At 41.8% G+C, this 26,080-nt stretch overlaps 1 protein-coding gene across 2 annotated transcripts in view; it reads left to right on the top strand.

The window, feature by feature from the left end:
• The window catches only part of agbl4 (AGBL carboxypeptidase 4), a 436,619-nt gene that overhangs the window by 209,971 nt on the left and 200,568 nt on the right, over nt 1-26,080 (top strand). For both annotated transcript variants that reach the window (XM_072681668.1, XM_072681667.1), the window contains exon 5: nt 24,174-24,390. In XM_072681668.1, coding sequence (XP_072537769.1) covers nt 24,174-24,390 — 217 coding nt within the window. The remainder of the gene's footprint in view (nt 1-24,173; nt 24,391-26,080) is intronic.

Below are 26,080 nucleotides of genomic sequence, written 5' to 3'. Positions count from 1 at the left end.
TTTTCTGTTTATATTAATGATAAAAGTGACAAGAGGGCACAAAGTCTACTACACTGTTTCCTAAACAATTCTCCATCAAGTTCAAATCATAAAATACAAGCGGAAATGGAGTACTGATATGACAGTTTAGAACTGAGCTAATGAATCCACATGGGGATATCTGGTTTGAAAGCAGAAATGAAAGGATCGATCAACTATGTATCACTATCGGACAGTTTTCAGCCCGAATTCGCATTCGGCGATTGGCCAGTAATTTAGCCGATCCTGAGAGCTGGTCAGGTCATATGATCTATATTTTGTGAGTTGCTGCGGCATGTTCTCACCGGCATTGCACAAGGTCACAAGACGCAAGTTCCTCATTCCACTGTTAGATGGCAATTCCCAGGCCTCGCCACTGGTGCTCAACATTCGACAGTATTTTAAACGTGGTTGATTCCCAAAAGCACAATATATTTCATTTTGAGAGACAATGTAGGAACATTTACAGAAGCCCTGCACAATGCTGCAATACCATGTTTTACTGGAAATGTTAATGTGGCATCCAGCTCGGCAATCAGATTATCAAACTAAAAGATGATGGCCGATTGGTATTGGTCTCACACTGATCTCTAATCGACTATATATAAGATTAGAGTCAAACAGTAACAGTTGAAGTTCTACTTTAATACAAGCCTACATATTAGGCTGCAGTAAGTGAGTAAGCCTAAGTGGGAGACTGCTGCAGACAGTGGGCGTCCTGGCCAGGCCCTATTGGCTTAATGTGGCCTGGGGCAGAGATGCTTTCAGAGGCTCAAGCTAACTACTGTTGCTTTTTCTTTTCACTAATTCAACTCTCACTCATCCTTCCAGCGCTCACCTTTTCAATCACCTCTCAGTGGCCTCACTCTGTAGAATGGATCAAAAAAACAAATGTATAAAAAGATTGAAACCAAATCTGAAGCATTTTTTTAGAAAAAAAATCTTCTATCAAACCTTTTTTTAATCTTAGAAATATACACTGATTAGCTAAATATGCACTTACTTTTGCCCTGTTTTTAATGTTCAGGACCCCACAGAACCACCACAGAGCAGGTAGAGGGTGGTGGGTGGTGGGTCCTTCTCAGCACTGCAGTGACACTGACGTGGTGTTGCATGTTGTGCTGGTACAAGTGGGTCTGAGTCAGCAGTGCTGCTGGAGTTTTTAAACACCTCAGTGTCACTGCTGGACTGATAATAGTCCACCAGAAACCAGAAACGCTGTGGGCAGCGTTCCCTGACCACTGATGAAGGACTAGGAGATGAGCAACACAAACTGTACAGCAACAGATGAGCTGCTGTCTCTGACTTAACATCTACAAGGTGGACCAACTAGATAGGAGTGTCTAATAGAGTAGACAGTGCGTGGTCACAGTGTTTAGTAACTCCAGCAACTCCATCTCTGTGGTGGTCCTGTGGGGTCCTGACCATTGAACGACAAGATGAAAGGAGGCTAACAAAGAATGCAGAAAACAGATGAACTACAGGCTGTAATTACCTCCAAAACAGCAACTTTATAGGAAGTAAAGACTTTCAATAAAGGTTTCAATAAAAAAATTTTGAGAGCATTTCTGTTGGTTTGTCCGTTATGCAATTCTGACACAAGAACAACTGCCACACAAATTATTTCAAAAACTCAAAATTGACAAAAATATTCATTAATTTGCTTCAATGACATGGTGATGATATGTAACAGGGTTGTATTTCAATTTTAAACAATTTATTTGTTTATTTATTTTTATATATAGTCCCAGAGTGTAAAGGACAGCTGGTCTTTTCAAAGGGCATACAAAATGAAAAACGAATGATAAGGTTGATCAATAAGAAATGATGAGGTTGTGTGACCTGATAGTGATCATATAGTATGTATGTGTATATCCGGTTGTGGTGGGTGGTCGTAGCTTTGTGTGTGTGTGTGTGTGTGTGTGTGTGTGTGTAATTAGCTGCGTATGTGTGTAAGAGAGAGTGCAGTATTGTTAGGCAGTCTGGCGCCAACCTGTCTCCTTGGGTCCATTCCACCCACTCTGCTGATGCAGTCAGCCAACACATCTCTATCCTCCAGAGAGAGAGAGAGAGAGAGAGAGAGAGAGGGGCGGGGGGGCTAGAAGAAGGAAGAAGAGCAGCTACACCTGCTGTGGAACATCCTCTCATCTCCTTTTTCTCTCTAGCACTCTGTTTTTCTTCACTTACACTAACATCTTGTTTTCTGTTATTATCACATTCTCTTCGCTGGAAATGATAGCCTGCTATTTCAGGTACTGTATATCTTGAATTAGGCTTGCCATTGCTGTGTTGTTCTGAATCACTTCTGAGAAAACACACACTGATCCAGTGCACTGTTCCTAATCAGCAGAACATCATGATACTCAGACAAGCAGTTAAAAACAAACTGCTGTGAGCAAACATGCAGTCCACACAGTAACTAACTTAGTATGTAAAATTAATAGGAAATGTATCATTAAGGACGCGAATAACTGCTTACTAACTTAAACGTTCTTCACTAGTAAATGATTTCATGGACAGTGGAACAGCTGATTTCTGATTTTTGCTTAGTTATATTACCTTCATCTCTCAACATTTTTAAATATTGAATAGTGGTTGAAGCCACTATAAAATACTTGATATATACTTTAGTGCTGTCTCTGAGGAAGCACTTGCTAGCTTGCACTGGTGGCATAGTGTGATAGGTGGAGTCCTGGGTTGTGGTATGGGAATTGGCAATGTCCAAAATGTTTACAAGAATATTATAAGCCTACTATTTACATTATATATGTCTTACTGGACAGAAACAGAACACATAGATAATGAATGAATCAGTTAAATATTGGTTTATTTTATGATATCAGGGGGTTATCATTGTTCTTTTCCTCTTGTAGGAGGCCACTCTATACACACACACACCCTCACAGACTGCTGAAGGTATTAGATATCAGAGTTGGCTGTGACACTGCTCTGGTGGCACCTTAGTGAACTGCACCTGACCTGTGTAGAAAACACACACTCTCACTCAGTGTCTCTCTCTCGCTCTCTCTCTCTCTCGCTCTCTTGCTCACCAGTAAGTGCACTCTGACATCACCCTGTCTTTTCCGTTAGTACTCTTCTCTTCTCTCTAATTCACACCTGCCCCTATGCCCTTGTGTGTGTGGGTGTGTGTGAGTGTGTGTATGTGTGTGCCCCGTGAGGGGGCATGGCGCCATGCCGGCTGGTTCGGGGGGCTCATCTGCTCCAGAATAATTACCCACTTTCCCCCTTGCACAGTGGGGCTTCAGCTTACCACAGCGGGGTCACATACACACACACACACACACACACACACTCACCATAATAGTGCTGCTCACAACCACCAGGGTCCCTGTCTGGACAAGGTGGGGCGACTTGCTGGAGCCTCTTACCCTAATGTCAGATAGACACGCACATAAACACGCAAACACACACACACAGACACATAGAAGGCCACAGTGGCATCATACACACAAATGCATGCACACCATTATGCTGCTTGTACAGATGGTCTAAGCCACCTGAGACACATGGGTGTTGTAGAGCTTTTACTGATGTAAGCGCTTGTGTGTGTGTGTGTGTGTTTTGGGGGGGAGATGAGGTGAAGTGGACTACACTGAGACAAAGACTGGGTGGGGCTGCTGTTAGGACTCTCTATGGAAGGCGTGAGATGCGTCAGACAAGAGTGAATCATTTCTCTGCTTTTTACACACAAGGCCTATAGCCATCTGCTGGTCAGTGTAGGAGAGAACACACACATGCATAAAAACCTGTGACACCATGGATGTAACAATACACAATATTTAAAATTACAATACTGGATGTCTGGATTCACTCTCAGAAAAAGGTATTTATTTTCACTAGGGTGGTACCCTCAAAGGGTTTTTTTTTATTGTTCTATTTAAAAACAAGTAATATGCACTTTTCCTCTGGAGGACTGAATGTAGTGTATCTCTGCATGTGCATAAGTGAATTTAAGATTTTCAATTTTACAGATTAACTCTTTACCACGAATGCAACAGCATTCAGTCACAACATTTAATCTATCCATGACTGTAAACACACTCACACTAGTGTTTAGGCCAGTGAGAACACACACCCAGAGCGGTGGATGCCAGTCCTGGGGATTGCAGCAGCAATCTTTCAATACGAAACCTGCCTCTCTATACCTTTAAGGCCGTGGCTGTCCAAAAGTCTGAAGTTTCAGGAGTGCCTGAAAATGTGCTTTGAGGTCAGTATTCATTTTAAGTTTATTATATTCAATAGCACACAGTGCAGGGTTTCCCAAACGCATGTTTGCACAAAGATGATTATTTAATAATACAGCAAGCGTCACACTGAATGCATCACACACACACTGTGTGATGTTGGCTTCCAGGATGTGCTGGTGTTTCAGTGAATCCATTCTTCTCTCTACCAATGAAATGTTCGCCGTGCCACTGGCTGCAACACAAACCCAAAGCATAATTGATCTACCCCCAATGCTCAACAGTTGGAGAGGTGTTCTTATAATGAAATCCTGCACCCTTTGTCTTTCAAACCTATATTGGCACATTGTATCTTTTAGCTTTAACAGTCTACAGGACCTGTGACACAAATGCATCGGGGCTTTTTTAGATATTCCTTAAAAAAAAATTGTGATAAGGACATGTGAAAGCAGTAGGGGTATAGTTAGGAATTCTATGCCAAATAGTGCTGGACTTCCTAAAAAACATCTTTACAAATATGTATTTTAAATGATAGAGCGAACATCACATTGAATACTCTCTTTCTACCAGCTGAAATGACACTAAGATGCTTCTTGGAAAAAAAAAAGACAAACAAAGATACTTTTGGCACAAATATACCAAAGATCTCCACTTACTACACTTGTTTCAAGCCTGCCAATCTGCTGCTAAAAATCAAATGACCCCCCAAAAAATCACAGCCTCTATAATTGATAATGGATTCTAAAAAGCCCAGTCTTCCAAATGTGTGCGCACAGTATAAGCTCCTCCTCCCTCCCGCCCACTTTACTCCGGTAGGCTCCACTCCGATGCCTTAAATGGGTGCCACAGTTAAAAAAGTTGATGCAGTTCAAATTTCAAATTGGTTTCAAATTCGATTTTTCTATTTGCATTGAAAACGTTACACCCTTGAGGCACTCAGAGCAGCACACTCCCATTCCAGATGCACACACACTGTGCAGAGCTCATTCCACTGTTTTCCAAAGCGATCTCTGCAGCACTCTTTTGATTAGAGGGAAGTGATGGATGAATAGAATGGTGCGGTGATAAAAATCAGCCGCTTGCAGCATATCCTGCCAGCAGCACTTTGCCGAGATGGTGTCTGTGTGAGTGTGTGTATGTCTGTGTGTGCCTGTGTGTGTGCTCAGTACATTTGTATGGGTGTATACTGTATTTGTGTGGGCACACAGTGGTGCACATGCACCCGCTAACACTGTAAACACTGAAGGTCTTGTGTGGGAACTGGATGTGAGTATAAGCTTAATGTATATACTGTAAGACAACATTTTGAGTAGACATATTTTGAGAATTCAATGTTTGGGCAGCCTTGCATGCATGTGTTTTAAGGTCTGTTCACAGATTTTTGATAACGTTAGGTCAGAGGACTGTGAGGGGGATGGCAAAAACGTTGGCCTCTTCAGGCAGTCCATTGTGGGTTTTGAGGTGTAGAAGTCACCCTCTTTATCTTCTGCTTTCCTTTACAGACTGTGAGATGTTTCCTCCCCGAATTTGCTGGTGTTTCAATGAATCCATCTTTTCCTCTATCAGTGAAATGTTTGCTGTGCTACTGGCACAAGCCTAAAGCCCCGGTCACACTGGGTGTTGTCCGTGAATCTTTAGTCTATGAAATCCCATGCATTTCAATAAGATTCGCCACGACTGGCAAATTTCACATTCACAACTTCCGGGCAAATACATTTCAAATAAATGTCAAGTGTTGAGTTCAGCTTTAGTGAACTTGGTGACTGTGTGACCTATGATGCAGTCTGTACTGTCTCTGCTGACATAACTATACACAGTAACAGACATTTTTACTAGGGATTTCCCAACTTTTGCATGCCACTCTATACGTAAAATGTGAAACCTGAAAACTCATCAAAAGAACTAAAGGACACGTTGGTGTTTCTGCGGTTGCTATTCAGATCATGTGCTCCCTTGTTTCTTAGCCTACTGCCAAGTATTAGCTGGTTGCGTGTGGTCGAGTGGTTGGTGTTGCGCCACTACCTGCCACTGAGATACCACACCATGTGGGAGACGGGGGTTCGATTCCCGGTCTGGGTGACTATGCTGCACTACACCAATAAGAGTCCTTGGGCAAGGCTCCTTACACTACATTGACCCACCTCTGTAATATGAGTAACCCTGGAAGTCGCTCTGAATAAGAGCGTCAGCTAAATGACGTAAAATGTAAATGTAAATGTTGCTGGATAGGCCTCTGCATGCCTGTAACACAAATCCTGGTGAATTAAGACCCAATTTGTACAGTATATGTTTTAGTAGTATTAGACACTGTGTACGTGGAAATGTTGAATATGTACATTGGCTACCAGTACCCATGTCAGTCAGATTCCTAGTATATGCCGTATACATTTGTATGTGCCCCACTACACTAGTGTCTACATGGTACCGTGTGTGTCTGTAATAGTGTCTGTAGGAAATTACTAAAGCTTTAGGCCCTTATTGCTGACCCCTGGTAAGTGTCCCTGTTGTTGACCCTCTCTAGTCTACCAATGCATGGCTACCTCTCTCTGTAACATCACTCCACACACACAACAACCTGGACACTATCCAGCACTGCTCCAGCATCACATTCTTGCAGGTACTCACACCCCAGTATACAGCCCTTCTCTGCTTATGGCACGCCAACGCTTATCCTGTGTCTCTAATTTGGTTACTATGCACTATATTCTTATGCTGTGTTAGGCAGTTTATTATCTAGTGTCTGGCTTTTTGCAAGAGGTTGTATCGACTCAAATCTTGGAAAAATAAACAAATAAATTAATAAATAAAATTATTTTAATATAAAGCCACCTGCCTAGTAGAATATATTATTTACATTGCATCTATAGTATGTTTTTCGATGAATATGTGGATTAAAACCTCACACATCACTTTTTTGAAAGTAACACCATTGTGTCTCTGAAGAAAAAGCAAAAGTAACCCCACAGTGTGGAGGCTGTACTTAAGCCTGGCTAGCGCTCACTGTCAGTTGTTTGCATGACGCAAAGTGGTTCTGTATTGCACCTTGAGAGTGTGATTAAATCTTATGATGAAAGAGGTTACTTTTAAGGTACAAGAACAGGGTGAACGTTAATAAATCTACGTTCAAATGTGAGGACATTTTAACCACGTTTACGCCTGGTCATGTTATGTGACTTGTTTCTGGATTGTATCCTGATAAGATTGTAGACATCTGCAGATGCGTTTATGCTACTACAACGTGGCTTAAATGCGTCTCAGACCACCTCCTGGTTTAAGTGATCAGATTTGAATCTCTTTTAAATGAGTTTACACCTGCATTTGTGTGTATGTGATGTGGCTTGGCTTGATTCACATCTGCATTATCCTGATGATACCTGAACCAGGTGTAAACAAGGTCTTGCGTTTGCAGAACGTTTAGTGGGCTTCTATAGATCATCAGTTGTTTTTCTGCTCTTTTACTAAGCAAAGGACCTGCACTGCTGGTGCAATACTAGAGCATGTCTACTGTATGCCATAGATTGCCTTGTGCTCCAAGTAGCCTGGGGTTATGAGTGCGTTCTATTGTAAGTTAGTGCTTGTATTTCCTGCAAAGCAGCACGAGAGCATGTATCATGTTGCGTCAATTCTTGTTAAAGCTGCTTAGCTAATGCGCTCTGTGCTCCTCTATCCATTCCCTACCTGCTCGGCATCCTCTCCGGCTCTCCGGCCTGGTTAGCTTTAGCTGCGCTGGGTTTCTCTGCCTGGGCTCCCCTGCAGTTCCTTAAGTGGTAATACCCCTTCGAATCTAGCTCTCTCCTTTCAGAACCGGGGGGGTGGGGGTGCTGTAATCTCAGCTGTAATCTAAACACACACACAGGCACATGTGGGAATATCAAGCTTACGCTTTTTTACTCTCTCTTTTAGGATCGACAAATGTGCGGTGTTGCATTCAAAACGTCCCGACTGGTGATATGGTGTTATAGTGTTATCCACCCAGTGTTGCCTGGAGGGGGTTGGCTGCTGTTCGCTTCTGCATGCAGGAAGGCACACAGAAGGGAGTCGTTAAGAGTGTTCGACTAGAATACATCAGACCTCATGTTTGCAGCCAGGCTATTTCTCTCTCTCCCACACACTCGCACTCACTCACTCTCTGCTTGGAGTTTATGATCTCTGCTCTAATGAGAGGCTGATTTAGGTGCCGAGAGAGCCGTTTGACGACATGCCCGGCCTCTTAGTGCTAATACCGAACATGTCCCAGTGCGCTTATGAAAAGGATAGCAGCCCAGACTTCCCCTGAGTGTGTGTGTGTATGTGTGTGTGTGTGTCTCCACTGATGAGCTAACTACACACATCCACGGTGCCCAGCTGCAATAAGGAGAGTTACACATTTATAGTTATTCAAATTAAAACACAGGCCCTCATCTAGTTAAGGTGATGTATGTAAACTGCATGTGGCGCAGCTTGTGATGAAGTGCTGATATCAGGCTGTAATCTGCATGCACAGTTAAGGTTTTCCTATATTTAAACAAACAAACTAAGGGGCCAAAACAACACACCTAGTGCAGGTAAGATTGTCACATTCAGGAAGTTTGATCAGATGATGTAGCAGATGGTGTATTAATATTAATTTAAATTAATGACTGATTTGTGGTTTTGTATAGATTTTTTTTTTTTTGCTGTTGTAAAGTACATCTTAGTGCAGCTAGACTGATCAGCAGTCATGCTTTCAAGCTACCTTTACCCAGCAGCTAATGGTCGGCAAATGCCCCACCCTGCCAGCATTAAGCTGTGGAACTGTATTCTCTGGAATAATGGAGCTCTATCCAATACTTTTGGGGTAAGTTGGGGATAAGGCAGGGTAGTGGTCATTTAACATCCTGACCTCACTAACCCTCTTGTTACTGTATGCAATCAAATCGGCAGAGCTATGCTTCAAAATGTAGTAGAAAGCCTTCCCTGGAGTAACTGTAGAGGCAGCTACTCCAACAAAATCAGGATATATAGATATTTGAAAACCCTTGATTTCAGAAGCAGCAATGAATGAGCAGGTGTCCCATTACTTTTGTCCATATTGTGCTTGAGCAAAAATCGCTCATTCTGTTATTCGGCTGCTTACCTAAATACCTAAATAGGAAACTGAAAAAGTGGGTTTGTTCCCAGATGCAGGATTTCCCTGTTTTATTGTGGTCCATTGGTAATTGTCATAATGAAGGTACAGCGTTAAACCTAGTAGTGGAAATTTGGAAAAATGTTTCTGACACTGTGTTGCTGCTGCGTGTCCTCATGTTCCACTCATGTATCTGCAGGACATCTCTAATAAACAAATCACTGAACTGAGAAATAAAAGAATCCCTTTTGTTTACTCGCAACTTCACGTGGAGAGAGAGCGGGAGTGAGAGAGCGAGATGGACATCCCATCCCTTTTATTGTGAATTGTCTCGGATGCCGGAGGAAGAGGGAAGCTAAACAGTAGTTGTAGGATCGCTGCAGGCATTCTGATGTGTGAAAGGGCCTCTTTCTCTTTGTTTGAAGTCGGCTTTTTCACAGGATCCCCTAACATTTCCTCTAGCATTTCCAAATATCACCAAACCGCTTATTTAGTGTGTGTAGTAAACACACTTCTTTCTGTCTCTCTCTCTCTCTCTCCTCCACCCCACCCACTGAGAAGTGTAGTCCCCCGCTGTTGCTCCCCAGCTGCCTCTGTAGTTTCCTTCTACCCCTCTCAGATCGCACCCCTCACCCCCACCCCTATACACACATACACATACACACACACACACACACGTTTGATGCTCTCTAGCTTTCAGACATGCTGGCAATTCAAACAGCGGTGACAACAGCAGCAATTTAGATGCTCCGAACGAGCCCAGCAATTCAGATACTGAGAACAAAAACAGCAGATAGCAGAACAACCCTGCCACCACCACCACCACCGCCGCCACCGCTCACACTATCCTGATTTTAAAAAATGCCATCGCATGCGGCCAGCTAGTGGACAAAGCTGGCGAGGTTGCTTAGTAACCATGCTGTCCGGTGGCTTCTGTCTCATTTGCGTCCGCTGTGGCTGGAGACAGAAGGGCCCATGTACACTTCCAGTTCCCCTCGAATCATCAAACCATCTATGATTCATGTATTTCATGTATTTGCTGTATTTTTTATTTATAGCAGGGACAGTGCACATTAATTAACCCAAAGATAAATGTGCTAATGTTAGCCCGCTGGCTAATTTTCAACTGTACTCCCTCAGGCCTGATGTTATTAGCCTATTGATTGTTATGGACTGAAAGCAAGGCAAGAGAGGCCTGGCTGTATTTAAGTGCTGGGCAGTATATCATTACTATACCAGCAGTATAGACATTCATTTAGTACAGAGTAGTAGACTCAATAAGGATGGGTTCATTCGTTTTATGAATGTCTTGATATGCTATATAGAGCAGATACGTATTGGGACGGCTGCTAAATCAATGTTTCTCCTGAAATCAAGGTTAATGAAAAATTTATCCTGCTTGTGTTGGAGTACCTGTCTCTACTGTCCATGGAAGGCTTTCTACTAGATTTTGGAGCATTGCTGCAAGGATTCGATTACATTCACAGATGAGCGTTAGTGAGGTCAGGATGTTGGATAATTGTCACTCTACTTCATCCCCAAATCCTCCCAGCATTGAACTGTGTTCTCTGGATTATTATTATTATTATTATTTCTTTAGTCATTATAGCATTTCTATTAGTCTATTCATCACAGTGTACAGAACAACTGCCAGATGCAAACTGTCAAAAAGTGACAAATGGCAAAAATGGAGATACAAGTTTTTTTTGTTTTTTTTTTAATCATGATCTGCCTTGCACTCAGCACATGGTCAGCATATGTGAATAAAATATTTAAAAATGTGAATAAAAAAATTTTTGTGAATTTTTTTGGTGTGTTTTGGTGTACTATATTGTGTGTATATATTATTTAGAAATATGGTTTAATATTGTAGCTCAGAAAGGCAGTGCTTAGGTCAGGTACTTGCCCAAAGACTCTTATTGGTGTAGAGTAGTGTGGCTGCCCAGCTAGGGAATCGAACCCTAGTCTGCCACAGGAAATGTGGTGTTTCTACGCATTACACTGCACCATCCATTTTTTACTAGAACATCATTTCCTGTGCATAAGCGAGAATAAGTCGATTACATTCAGAGATGAGCGTTAGTGAGGTCAGGATGATCGTCACTCTACTTCATCCCCAACTCCTCCCAAAACTGTTGGATGGAGCACCAGCATTCCAGAGAACACATGCTGTTCTGTTGGCCATACTTCTGCAACGTAAAGTAGCTGAATGCATGCATTAGAAGGGGTGTCAACAAACATTTGGACATACGGTGCAAGTTTGGAAAATGTCAATAAATTGAGTTTCAGCTGTGCTGTTCAGAGAGAGTAGAAGAGGCTGGGAGTGGTACAGCACTTCACATTCTTCTGTGCTGGAATATAATGGCTGCTCATGAAATCGTTCCTCACACGTGGCGCCGGCGAGCGGAGAGGGATTGTGTCACTTGACAGTTCTGTGTGCATATTCGAAACCGTTTAACCTTCAACACATTAAGAGGATGACAGGCAGCACTGTGAACGGAGGAGACGAGAGAGAGAGAGAGAGATGGTAGCACCAGTGATGACCTCTACACTTGATTGATTTGAGAATATAGACAAGATGTCCCGTCACCCCCCCTTTCTGTATGAAAGCAATTTTCTCCCTCATCTGGGCGACTTCAGGGGGAAGCCGAACACAGCCGAATCAAAGGGCCCGTCCAGAATCTGCTAACCGGGTTTATAAAACACAGCAGCCGAGAGTGACATCTCGGTAACGGCCCTGCCTTTTAGCTGACAGCTCCCTCTCTCTCACACACACACTTCCAAAGACTCAGTCAGATGCTTAGATTGATACAACCACAAGCGACCAGTGCGATATTCCTGTTCACTCAGGCAAGCTTAAAAAAAAAAAAGTTTTGTTCTTCAGTCCTGTTTTTGAAGACTTTCTTCAAGGAGTTCTGAAACACGTTCCTTTGGTCACTTAAACGACCTCAGCCTCCAGGCCTTGACCTGTCCTCTCGGCGCTACCACACACAGCCGTAGCATGCTGTGTGTTTTCCACAGAGTTTGTGGGTTGAATGTGTGCGTGTAGATGGAAGGGAAGGGTGGGAAACGGGCCTTTGCCGAAATGTTAAGCCACGTGTGTGCACATTATTGTCCAGGGGGCGTCGATTTTCCCCTTCTGACACACACAGAGATAAATCTGTTTGGGAACGAGGGCACTGTACCACATCCGGGAACACGCCGAGCCACGGGCCACCATCATTTAGATAAAACAAATTGCCAGCAGCCACAGCGGGGGCGGGAAAGAGAGAGAAAGAGAGAGAGAGAGAGAGGCTACAGAGAAGATAGAAAACTGTCCCACTGCTCAAGGGTTTCTGCAAGCGCTCTCTCTCTCTCTCTCTCTCTCTCTCTCTCTCTCTCTGTCTCTGGAGGAACATACAAAGCTATTTTCTCTAGCCAATAGCAGTGCAGCAAAGCGGAGAAGGCAGGCAGTAAATTCCCGCTGGGTAATTAAAATCAATAGCCAGGACTCGCTCAGTAGCCAACAAGGTCAAACGCTGAGGAGAAGGCAGGATAGTGCCCAAACAAAGATAAATAAATAAAGAAAAGAACAGTCCATGGTGTTTCATTAACCCTGCATAGGGTGTTAGCATGTGTGTGTGTGTGTGTGTGTTTGTCTGTGTGTGTGTGTGTGTGTGTGTGTGTGTGAAAGGCAGAGTGAGAGAGAAAGACAGAGGAAGACAGATAGAGATGGAGGGGTGCTTGTTGGCTGGCAGGTGGTGTGGGGTGTAGTGGGAACAGACATGTGGTCATGAACCCAACCCCACTCAAACTTAGGCCAAAATGCTGTCTGTCTCATAGTGCATGTTTATTTATACAGTGAGTCCAAGAAGTATTTGATCCCTTGCTGATTTTCTTTGTTTGCCCACTAATAAAGACACTATCCTTCTGCACTTTTAATGGTAGATATATTCTAACATGGAGAGACAGAATATCAAGACAAAAATCCAGAATATAATTTTAAAGAATATATTTTAATTAATTTGTATTTCAATGAGGAAAATAAGTATTTGATCCCTCTTGCCAAACACACTCAATACTTAGTGGCAAAGCCTTTGTTTGCAAGCACAGCGGTGAGACGTTTGTTGTAGTTAACCACAAGTTTAGCACACACACCAGGGGGAATTTTGGCCCACTCTTCTTTGCAGATCCTCTCTAAATCATGAAGGTTGGTGGGCTGTCGCTTGGCAACTCTGACCTTCAGCTCCCTCCATAGATTTTCGATCGGATTGAGGTCTGGCGACTGGCTGGGCCACTCCATGACCTTAATGTGATTTTTCTTGAGCCAATCCTTTGTTGCCTTTGCTGTATGTTTAGGGTCGTTATCATGTTGGAAGACCCAACCACGGCCCATTTTCAGATCCCTGGCAGAGGGGAGGAGGTTGTCCCTCAGGATTGTGCGGTACATGGCTCCATCCATCTTCCCAGTGATGCGGTGAAGTAGCCCTGTACCCTTGGCAGAGAAACACCCCCAAAACATTATGCTTCCACCTCCATGCTTGACGGTGGGCACAGTGTTCTTGGGGTCATAGGCAGCATTTTTCTTCCTCCACACATGGCGGGTGGAGTTGAGGCCAAAAAGTTCAATTTTGGTCTCGTCTGACCACAAAACCTTCTCCCAATAACTTGGTTCATCTTTCAAATGATCATTGGCATACTTGAGGCGCGCCTCCACATGTGCTCTCTTCAGCAGGGGTACCTTTCGGGCACTGCAGGATGTGAATCCATTGTTGCGCAAAGTGTTGCCAATTGTTTCCTTGCAAACTGTGGTCCCAGCTGCCTTCAGGTCATTTGCTAACTCCTGCCGAGTGGTTGCAGGACGATTTCTGACTGTTCTCAGCATCATTGCCACCCCACGAGGCGAAATCTTCTTTGGAGCACCGGGCCGAGGTCTGTTGATTGTCATGTTATACTCTTTAAACTTTCTGATAATTGCACCAATAGTTGTTACTTTCACATCCAACACCTTACTAATCTTTTTGTAGCCCATTCCAGCTTTGTGAAGGTCAACAATTCTGACTCTGAGGTCCTGTGACAGCTCTTTGGTTTTACCCATGTTGGAGACTTGAAATCTGTGTGATCTGTCTGATTCTGTGGACAGGTGTTTTTCACACAAGTGATTAGTGAGAACAGGTGGCTTCAGGTCAGGTAACAAGTTGATTGGGAGTGTCTAACTGGTCTGTAAAAGCCAGAACTGCTAATGAATACTAAGGGATCAAATACTTATTTCACTCCATGAAATACAAATCAATTAATATATATTCCTTAGATTTATTTTCTGGATTTTCTTTTTAATATTCTGTCTCTCCATGTAAGAATACATCTACCATTAAAAGTATAGAATGATCATGTCTTTATTAGTGGGCCAACGAAGAAAATCAGCAAGGGATCAAATACTTCTTGGACTCACTGTATATATATATATATATATATATATATATATATATATATATATATATATATATATATGTGTGTGTGTGTTTCAGTATGCATGTGTGGACTGTTGAATAGCTCAAGGTATGTATGTGTGGGATTGTGTCAATGTAGGCAAGAATATATAATTAGCTGCAGATAACAATAATAAACAGCCTCAGATACAGGTTACGTTTGTTAGCATATACAGTACTGTGTGAATGAGCACCTGGGAAATGTATTCAAATAGCTGTTTCTCTGGCCAGTAAGTGCCTATTTGTTTATTAATATTGGAATAAATAGAAATAAGGTGGGTGTTCATGTGTTTGCGTAACCATATCCATAACTGTTTCTCCTTAAGGAAGTCCAGTGTCAACTACAGCAGTGTTTAATTAAATATTAGAGTATTAACTAGTGGTGAATATATATATATGTCCAGATGTTTGTGGACACCCCTTCTAATGGATGCATTCAGCTACTTTTTATGTCGCTCCCATTGCCGCCCATGCCGCTCATCATTCCTAATGCCAGGCCCCCCAGCATTGAACTGTGTTCTCTGGATTATTATTATATATCATTATGTATATATATATTGCATTTCTATTAGTCCATTCATACAGTGTACAGAACAACTACCAGATGCAAATTGTCGAGTAACAAATGGGCAAAAAGGAGATGGTTGGTATGATCTGCTGCCTTGCGCTCAGCATATGGTCAGCATGGGCTATATAGAGCAGTGGCATTGCTGGGTAGTAGCGGGATGCTTTTTAGAAGTACATGTTCACCTAAAATTGTGTATTTCAGCCCTAAAAATGTGTGAATAAACAGGTTATTGTAAATTATTTGGTGTGTAAAAAAAACATATTGTGTGTATTATTTTGAAATGCGTTTTTTTATTGGAGCTCAAAAAGTGTTCAGTGGTCAGGTACTTTACCCAAAGACTCCTGTTGGTGTAGAGTAGTGTGGCTGCCCAGCTGGGGAATCGAACCCTAGTCTACCACAGGAAAGGTAGTGTTCCTACACATTACACTGCACCATCCATTCTTTACTGGAACATCCTTTCCTGTGCATAAGCGAGTCAGCCCTGCCAGTATATTTACTGAGGCCATAGGACGCAGGTCAGGTAGCTCAAGGGAATCAAGGAAAGCAAGCAGGAACCTAGGTCCTAAATCTTGGGATCAATGCAATAAAAAACAAGGGAGTAGTGTACATCCAATTCATGTCTATATTTGTATCTGTTAAGACTGTATCTGTTCATTCTAACTAGTGTGTTTGTATGTGGTTGGATCCTTAGTGTGCCAGTGTGTGCATGGGCATGGTGCAGAATGCGTGGATGGAAAATAAGAGGGAAATGTGTTGTCCTGAGAGATGTGAGTCTGATGAGGGTATGAGCTGTCATGCACTAAAGAAAATGTGTGTGTGTGTGTGTGTGTGTGTGTGAGAAGAGTATGTGTGTGTTCTGAATAACAGCAGAGATCATACTGAAAAAGCACTTTGGCACCATTAGTATTCTGCTGAGACACACACACACACACATACACAAGATAGCAACGCTTCACTCCTCCACCACAGAATTTATCAGACTGGCCTCTTTTCTTTTTCTCTCTTTCGCTCTCTCTTTTCTTCCTTTTACTCCACAGAGTCGGGCTAATTTGGTTTAATTTCAATTCAGCTGTTCACTTTGTTGAGGCAGCAAAAGCGTCAGGGAATTTGTTGGCATGCTTGTTTGTATTTCAGCCTGTGAGTGTGCGTGCATTTATATATGTGTGTGTACTGGGGGTTTGTGTAACTGTCTTCAGGATGTGATCCTGCCTGAATGTGTGGTGAGGCTGCACAACATTGACTGGAATTGCAATTATACTGCTACACATTGCAATACAATATGCATAATGTGATGTGGTCATTCAGTTTGTAGTGATGCCATAGCCATCCACAGCCAGGTGTCCAAGACAACATAACTGACCTCACTCCCTCTGGGTGGGAAGGAGGCCTCTCCCTCCTTCAGCACTATTGTCATACTGGCTGCAGTTAAATCCAGCGAAGCAACATGAATATTAGCATTGTACTTTTGTAAGAGCCTTGGAGCCACACAGCTCCCACATTATGATTGAGGAAATCCTATGTAGAAGAGCTGCACATAAGCTGTTGGACTTCATGACAAAGCAAGGTCTGTGCTTGGCTGGTCAGAAATCTGCTATAAATGATCACTTGAATGATCACTAAATTGCTGGAAAACTCTTTGGTGCCCAGTTGCACATGTGAAGCTAATGCTAGGCTACCGTCCCCTCCTCAGAACTCTAAATATGCAATATGTCCATATGTTTGTCAACAACCCTTCGAATCACTGCATTCAGCTACTTAAAGTTGCACCCATTGCTGACACAGATGTCACATACACAGCTTGTCAGTGTTGCCAATAGAATAGGACTCTAAGGAGGACTCCAGGCATGGGCTAGAGGGGTATTAAGCACCCCCCAGCATTGAGCTGTGGAGCTGTGTTTGTTGGGGTGGGGTGGTAATCATTTAACGTCCTGACCTCACTAATGCTCCTGTCACTGAATGCAATCAAATCCTCACAGAAAGGCTCCAGAATCTAATAGAAAGACTTCCCTGGATAGTTACAGTTTAATACCTTTTAATACATTTTAAAAGAATTGCAAAGCAGGTGTCTTGCTACTTTTGTCCATATAGTGTAGCTCTACCGCAAAGTGTAGAAATCAATTTGAACACATCAAGTAAGTTGAATGACGATGAAAACGAGGACACAGGCTGTATCTACTAGCGGTTTGATTCCACTTGAAAATACAACATTACCTTTAAGTGTGGTTGAATCTCTGTGCAGTTTGTGGGATGAATGAGATTATGAGTGGAGGAGTTTAAAGAAAGTTGGCGGAAATGATTGATAGCTGTCCCCAGAGCTGTGACGTGGAGATTCCAGGCTAACATTGCTAATAAACTATGGATTTAGACAATCACTGATCTGGTGAAAATGCATTAATTTGTTTTCCGCTAACCAACTGAACACAATATGACATAAAACAAAATCAAACTTATTTATGTAGCTTTTTAATATTTTTGTTAAAGCCGATCAATTTAGATTTGAGTCTATATTTACAGCGATTAGAATGGTGACAGTCTAGGTCCAGTATTTCTTATCAATGTTAGCTTAGCATCTCCTATTTTAAACTACAGAAGCACATGTCAGACATCAAACATGTTTTGGTTGATTGACTGCATCTGGGGTCAGTGATAAGTCAGATTTCTTGACAAACATACATAGGTGGGGATGTATTTCTACCAGTGTGGCAACTAGGACACTTTTTTTTAAGAAAGTGTTTCTGTGAATATAATAACTGTTCTGTCGATAGCACAAAGACTAAAATCTATGTAGTTATATTGCACAAATGCCACACTACAACATCTGTCACCCAGCACTGAAAGTTCATTAAACTTCTAATAGTAACTTATTTGAAATTCAATAAAATTCTCATTTCTGATTTTAGGCAGCCAGCCAAACAGGCCTTTTCCAGATAAACATTGGATCATTTCTTTACATTGTGTGAGTTATTGCTTTAGTGCCTATAAATCATGCTGTTGGGTGGGAAAGCAATGGTGGGCTTGGGAGAGCTCAGGTTGATTTGAAAGAGAGTCGTTTCTCGTCCTTATCAGGACCACTGTCCACTAGCCACTGTGCTATCAGCCACAGATGCAATCTCCATCTGACCCCCCCACTCCCCTCTTTCTCTCTCTTTCTCTTTCTCTCTCTCCAGTTCCCTTTTTATCCCACCCTCTGATCATCCTTGTCTTTTTCATGTTCTCCTTATCTCCCCACTCTCCTTCCTTCCCTCCCTCTTGCTCCCTTCCTTCCTTTTCCGTTGTGTTCTTTGTTTGTCCTTCATCACCTTTCCTTTTTTCCACCTCTCCCTCTCTCTGTCTCTCCCTCCCTCTGGGTTCCCTCCCTCCTTCTCTCTCTCTCTCTCTCTCTCTCTCTCTCTCTCTCTATCTGCTGATTGTCAGTATTCATCGTGTCCCTTAATGTCCAAGCCAGCCTCCATTTTCTCTCTGCTGTTGCTCATCATGTTGAGGCCGCAGCTATAGAGCGAACTGTGCCTTCCTCACTTTCCCTGCACCATCCATTCACTCCACAGTAATTACAAAACGAGTCACAACCAAACAATTCATCTGCAGAGATCTCCTATAGCCATGAGTAGAACTGCATTGTTCATTGCTCACTTTTAGCGCACTGTGTGTTGCGTTTGCCAAGGTGGTTTTAGATTGAGGGTGAAGTGAATTTGAAAAGACATTAGAATGCAGATCACATGAAAATGTGTCTTTGATCCTGATGTGAAATCACTAGAGATGCACCAATCATATGTGTTTTTGTGGCTGATTGTGATCACCAATTGTCTTTCAGCTCAATCGGACGATCACCGTTACAAATCAGGGGTGGGGCTGGATGCCACATTAACCTTTACAAGCTAAATTGGTAATGCATTGTATACAGGGTTTCTGTGATGATCCCTTTATTGTCTGCCAAGATGAAATTGGAGTCATTGGACAGCTCAACATGCTTGGAGGAGAACACAAATAGCCAATGCTGTCTTATGTGCTGACAGACACCTGTCTTGATTAACATCATGCTGAGGGATTAAAGGATAGGGAGGGACATCCTACCCTCTGACAGGGATTAAGACCCATCATGCTTTTTTGGGCTCCTAGCCCCATAATAAGTGCTTTCTCTAAATTCATCACAAATGCCACTACTGCAATCTCAGAATTATTCAACTACTTCCTGACAAGAGTTTTAAGCCCTTAAACAGCCTATTGTCTGCCACAGAATAGCCCAACCAGTTTGTACAGAAGTCCCTGTAGTTATGGAATAATATGGCTAAGTGTGTAATGAGCCTTTCTGCGCAATAGAGTTAATACTTAATACTAGAGCACCCTTTTGCTGCGTTCCAGGTGATTCTTAGCCTATTCCTCCTGTTCACTAATTTGCTAGTTTACTAATATTTATGGGTTTGTATGCTGAAACCGTCTTCCTCAAATCCCACCAAAAAAAATCCTATTAGTTTCTAGTCAGGCAACCGAGGTGGTCACTCCAGAATCTTCCAGGGCTTCTTCTGAAACCAAGCCTTGGTGGACTTTGAAGTATGCTTGGGATAATTGTCCTGTTGGAAGGTTCAATGATGCCCAAGCTTCATCTTTCTTACAGAAGGGATGATTCTGCCAAGGCATGCTGCCGGTTCATAGTCCTGAAAAGATCCAGTTTTGTTTCATTGCTCCACTGAACAGAATCCTAAAACCTGTGAAATGATGAAACAAAACTAAAACGTTTTGGGTATGTTTGGATCAGCAGTATTCCTGGAAGAGGAAGAACAAAGCATACGCTGAAAAAGAACACCCTGACTACAGTGAAGCTCAGTGATGCTCAGTGATGCTCTGGGGCTGATTTGCTTCCTCTGACACTGGAGACCTGCAGTGTGTGTAGGGCAAAATAGGTTCAATCAATTATCAGGAAATCCTAGGACAAAACATAATAGTATAGCTCCAGTTTGGTAGTCAGCTGAGGTACTCCAGTTTGTTTTCAAGGGAGCAGACAATGGGGAGAAGAGATGGTAAAATGTATTTTCGGGTAGCATCAGCTTTTCGCTTAGTGCAGATCACCCCTTCCCCCAACATGGCTTTAGCTTTGTCCTATTCCGAGTTTGAGCTCCCCCTCTGCGGACACAAAGGCCTGGTTCATGTAGCAAACCAAACCATATTCCCCTAACTAGCAAAGTCTGAAGGTGATGTACTGCTGACCATATCAACAACACCATGTTTATTTGAGAAGTGCCCTCATGTTTAACCGTTTCACCAGCTTTGCACTACCTTTGATTAAGGCATTCAGTACTGGGCTGGATGTATGGACATTTTGGGTTTCAAAAGTATTCAAAAAGGTGTCAAACGTATTCACATTCATTACTCAGGTAGAAGTGTAGATACTAGTGTTTAAAAAGACTTGAAGTATCAACTTACACTGTTTACTCAAGTAAAAGTGTAAAGTACTGGTTTCAGAACTACTTAAAGTATAAAAGTAAAGGTAATGTAAGAAAAACAAAGGCCAAAAGCTTAGCCTGTGCCACAGGGGTCTATAGTGCACTACCCTACCTTCTCAAATTGTTTTTCTAAAAGCCATAATGACTATAATGTTATATTAAAATGTTAAAAAAATGTTGAAAAACACTAGGCTGCCTGTTTCAGCTTTATATACACCCTTTGAAAATGAATGCATTTTAATAATATCAAATATATTAAATGGGCTTATATGTGTACTACTGAGTATTAACGTGTTTCATGGAGTCTATATATATTGTAATGGTTCAAGAAGTCAAACTTTAGAGGCATATTATCAATAACCTTTATTGGAATGTAAATGTGGTGCTTAGTTGTGACATTTCACTCAAGTTCTTTTAAGTCTCTGTCATGGACATTTTCATACTAGGCTACATACGTCTGCTATGTCACACTTTCCGGATGGTTTTTTGTTTTGTTTTTTTGTTTGTGTTTTTTGTTTTAAACAAGAACGAGCCAGAATGAAAACAAACGGAAATGAAATAGGAGTGACGAGGCTATTTTTAAGATGTGAGGAGTAGAGATAATTGCGTAGAAGTAAAAAGTCAGCTGAAAAATAATTACTCCAGTAAAGTATAGGTAACTAAAATTCAGACCTAAGTAAGGTAACAAAGTATTTGTACTTTCTTATGTGACACCTCTGTTCACAGCTCAAATAATACAGTTCAACAGCCTCTTTAAGGTAAACAAAACATGAGGTAAATTACTGAATAACAAATGAGCAGCCATAGAAATAATGACCTATTGTCAGATTAACATGTATGTGACAAATGGCAGTAGCAGGCGTGATGAATTCATCTTATTTTGTGAAGAGAAAGAAAGCAAAGGTTTTTTTACACTTCTTTGAAGCGAGAGAGAGAGAGAGAGAGAGAGAGAGAGAGAGATGAAGTAATGCTCGTAGCACACTAGAAAGATGAAAATCTATTAGTGATGTGCTTGTGTCACGTTTCACAGTGAAGGATCCTCCTTTTTTTATCCCCCTGTTCTCCTCTTCTCTAATAGCCGTCTTTCCTGGGTCAGCAGGAGAAAAGCGCCCAGTCTCTGCCTTCCTCACTGTTCTGTGGAATTACTGAAGCAATAACCTGTGTTTCCTCAAAAGCAGCTTCAGTCACTAACATAGCCTGTCTCTGACCTTTGGTGTCTCCACCAAGTGGAACAATACATTGAATCGTATCCCAGGACACTTACTTTGAATTATACAAATGCAGTAATGTGAAGCAGTAAGCCATGAGAGGTTGTGTGTTTACAGTGATTCTGATGCGGTTTAATAGTATTGTTAGGTGCAATATGATCCAGAATACAATATGATCAAATAAACCATTATGTTCAATAAAACTTGATTATGGTGATGCCATGTGTTGACATTCCTCATACTCTTGGGCTCAGTCACTCTGCTCTAAGATTATTCATTGGCTTGAAAAAGTAGATTGGACCATGGCTCCCTGGCAGTGCAATAGCCGACACTGGTTCTTGTGTATCTATTAGGCCCTCCTTAGCCATATGCCATCCTATATCATCTCATCCTTGTCTTCAATATCTATGGAAATAATCATACTTGTTAAAGTGACTAAATTAATATATAAGTCTCTAGAGTTTTTTGCTGAACTAGGAAAATCTGCTTTTAGCTACGGTCTGCTGGAATTCATTACAGGCCCCTTTAAAGCTCCACTCACTAGTATCAGTTTACACCTCTCAAGGTAACATGAGATTAATAGAAAGCCAGCATAACAACACTGGAGCAGTGGTTCCCAGGTTTACCTAGCTAACTTGGACAATCTTTCTATATAGCCATGCTAACGTAAGTGATTTAATAGTCAGCTGCAGTAGATGGCCAGCATAGTTGCTGCTGGGACAAAAGGGAACAGGGGTGTTTTCTAAATATGGGAATTGAAAATCCCTCTTATCTTGACATAAGCATACATGATACAGTTGGCATGCCGTTCCAAATAACACTAACCTAATGCAAAAAAAAAATCTGCTAAACATAAAGCCTCTCTAAGGCTGTACCTGTACCTTCATCAGTCAGCCACCGATGCAAAATTTTGTATATAAAAAATCACAGATTCTATTGAACAGCTGTAGGCACATGATTTACTAGACAGAATTAGTACAAATGTCCAGGCAGCAGAGACTGCACTGTACTTCTACAACGACACTTGTATTTCCTTGTAAGATTTGCTTGTGTTGTTTCTTTATCATTTCTGTGTCTTTTACACCAAGTAACACAGAGTTTAAAAGCAGTGCATATGTTTTGTAATACCATTAATAAAAGACCTTGATATAGGGGTTTCTGAGCGGCGCAGCTTTGAGAAATTTGGAATGGCTCTCCCTCTCCTTCTCTAAAGTGTCTTTTAGCTCACATAGCAGAATTAGCAGTAAGCGTTCCCCAGCTGTCCAGTGTGTTTGACAGGCTTCATGTTACTTGCACATGCTAAGCATTCAACCACCTAGCGCTAGTCGCATCATGTGATGGAGAATGTCATAACAAGCAGGTGTGAATTAAAAATGAGGAGAAAATTTGGGAACATGTATGAAATGTATTTCTTTTAAATAATTTCTTTTTTTATTTAATCACCTAAAATATTGTTTAGAAGATGTTTAGATGTTGTTTAGATATATTCGAAAAGCATTTAGCAAAAAGCTAAATATAAGGCTTATTTTAATGTCTTGATGTTTTAATGTCATGATGTATTTAGTGTTAATTATTGAGATTTTTTTTATTCATTAAACCAGTCCATTACAAATGGTCCAGCATTTAATTTATGTGCTGTGGTGATATCTATATGTATATTAGATATTTTGCTTCGAATGTGGATCAGCCAATGAGCCAATGCTTTTTATTGCCATTGAACAGCTAACCCAGCATATAGTGCTAGAGTACAGCCAAAAGGAGCACTCCGTAAATCCTAAAAAATCAATGCTTTTTGTATGCAAAGGATCCAGTTTTTCCTCCTTTGTGATGATGCTGAGGAAACTGCTTTCCCCTAGAGCTTTGAGTATCATGAGTGGTATGGAAATTACTGGACATTATGAGAAATCTCTATGGAGTAAAATTTGGCAGAAGTGTTAAGCATAAATATAGTCAGTGCACAGAGAAGCTAGGATCACTTAGGGCCAGCCTTTGTTGTTATTTCTGTAATGGACGTCAAGCAGAGAGTCCTTTGCCACCTTCAGGTCTGTTACTTAAAGATTTAATGACGTCCTCTCACTGATATTTTCTTTAGTTGCTCTGAATATGTTCCACTTTCTTCAGACTGAAGTGTTAGTAGGCTAAACTATCATGACATACTCTGTTCTCCCCCCCTCCGTTGCAGGCAAAGACTACCAGCCAAGAATGTGTATTACTACCGCTGCCCGGACCACCGGAGGAACTACGTCATGTCTTTTGCCTTCTGTTTCGACCGCGAGGATGACGTGTACCAGTTTGCCTACTGTTACCCCTACACCTACTCGCGCCTGCAACACTATCTGAGCAGCCTCGAGCAAAGAAACCTAGACTACCTAAAGAGAGAGCAGCTGGGCCTCAGTGTGGTGAGTGAGGAGTGTGTGTATGTGTGTTTGTGTGTGTGTGCGTGCGCTTGTGTGGTTGATTTCATACTTGTGTCCTGATTATGTAGGAAAAGCCTGGACAAACAGGGCTAACTTACCTTATCTGGAGCAGTAAACTAATCCTAATATACAGCATATGTCCAAATGTTTGTGGACACCCCTTCTAATGAATGTATTCAGCTACTCAGTTTCACCCTTTGCTGATACAGATGCGCTTTTCAAGTCAAGCACTGTCATTGGAATAGGACTCTCTGGAGCAGATAAACATGAACCTATTGGCATCATGCCTAATGACAGGTGTGGGCTAAAGGGGTATAAAGCCCCTCAGCATTGGAATGATGAGTTGGGAAGTTAGGGATGAGGTGGGGTGGTCATCATCCAAAATCCTGACCTCACTAACGCTGTTGCAGTGCTGAATGCAATCAAATCCTCACAGCATGCTTCAAAATCTAGTAGAAAGCATTATGAATTGGTATCATGATTCTGCTGGAAGTGGATTTTTCACCCAAGCTTTAGAGATTCAGAAGATACAGTATGTCAACTTGCAGTGTCTCCCTGTGTTATGCACCAAACATTAGTCTGTTAGTTGTAAGGCCCCCAGTCCCCACTATGGAAAACACCATGCCGCTACCACCACCCTGCTTCAATTTTAAGATGATGTTTTCTTAAAACTGAAGTGAAGATGTTTGCAGCTTCCTTTTCCTCATAATTGGTCCAGCAGTGCTCACTGGGATATCCAAACACTTGAGTATTATTTTGCAGCCTTTTCCTGCTCTGTGCTGTGCAATGTTTTCATTTTCACAGCTTTCCATCAGATTCAAAGTCTGACTTGTCTGGTACTTGAATTAAGGGGGTCTTTTATACAAAAAAGAAACATTTTTTAATGATGTACAGTAATAAATCACAGGTACATCAGTTGTGTCCTTGCTGGAGAAATGTCTTTCATTTGTGTGAATTTTCCAGTTAGTAATTTTTGTCATGGAATATCTGTTGTAATTGACATGAGTCTCATAATGATTTAAGGGGGTTGTCGACTTTTGTAAATCATTATTTACTGTTTACAATATATATGGGGCCTATGCATGACCTTCACGTCCTAACAAGGAATAAAAACAAGCTTGTATGTGTGTGTTAGTTTGTGCCATGGTCTCAGTTTACCATAATAGTCAATTTCAATCTTAAATGGGATGGACAAAACAAAGAATTATATTTTCTCACATATTAATACCAGAGTGCCTGAGGTTAGCTGTGGTTTTGATTTAGATTTTTCGATATTTAATTGTGTTCTTCAGTATCCATTTCCTAAAGCAACCTGAAAGATCTTGAGGGCATGTGGTGTAGCTCCATGAACTCCAGCTCCTCCGGTTGAGTTTTGGATATTTATACATGCATAGTGTGCTGCTATATCGGCTTTTCTTCTCCCTACACTCATTCTCCCCAAAGGGACTGTGTGCGCGTGTATGTTGGAGATCAGAGCGCTCAGCCCGCACTGGCCCAGGTGCTGGATCATGCACAGCGCCCGCAGTGCTGTCTCTGCTCTTATCAAATAATTGTAGAAGAAAAACTCATTAGAAATGCTTGAAAGATTAAGACCCGTTTTCATTTTTCCCCCACCCCTTCCACGTTGTCAAGGAGAGCTAGGCTGCAAGGGCCCACGATGAAAGGACGTTTA

This window comes from Salminus brasiliensis, chromosome 6 (genome assembly GCF_030463535.1).
Source record: "Salminus brasiliensis chromosome 6, fSalBra1.hap2, whole genome shotgun sequence".
NCBI classification, from domain to species: domain Eukaryota; kingdom Metazoa; phylum Chordata; class Actinopteri; order Characiformes; family Bryconidae; genus Salminus; species Salminus brasiliensis.
This window is presented reverse-complemented; position numbering and strand designations above follow the sequence as displayed.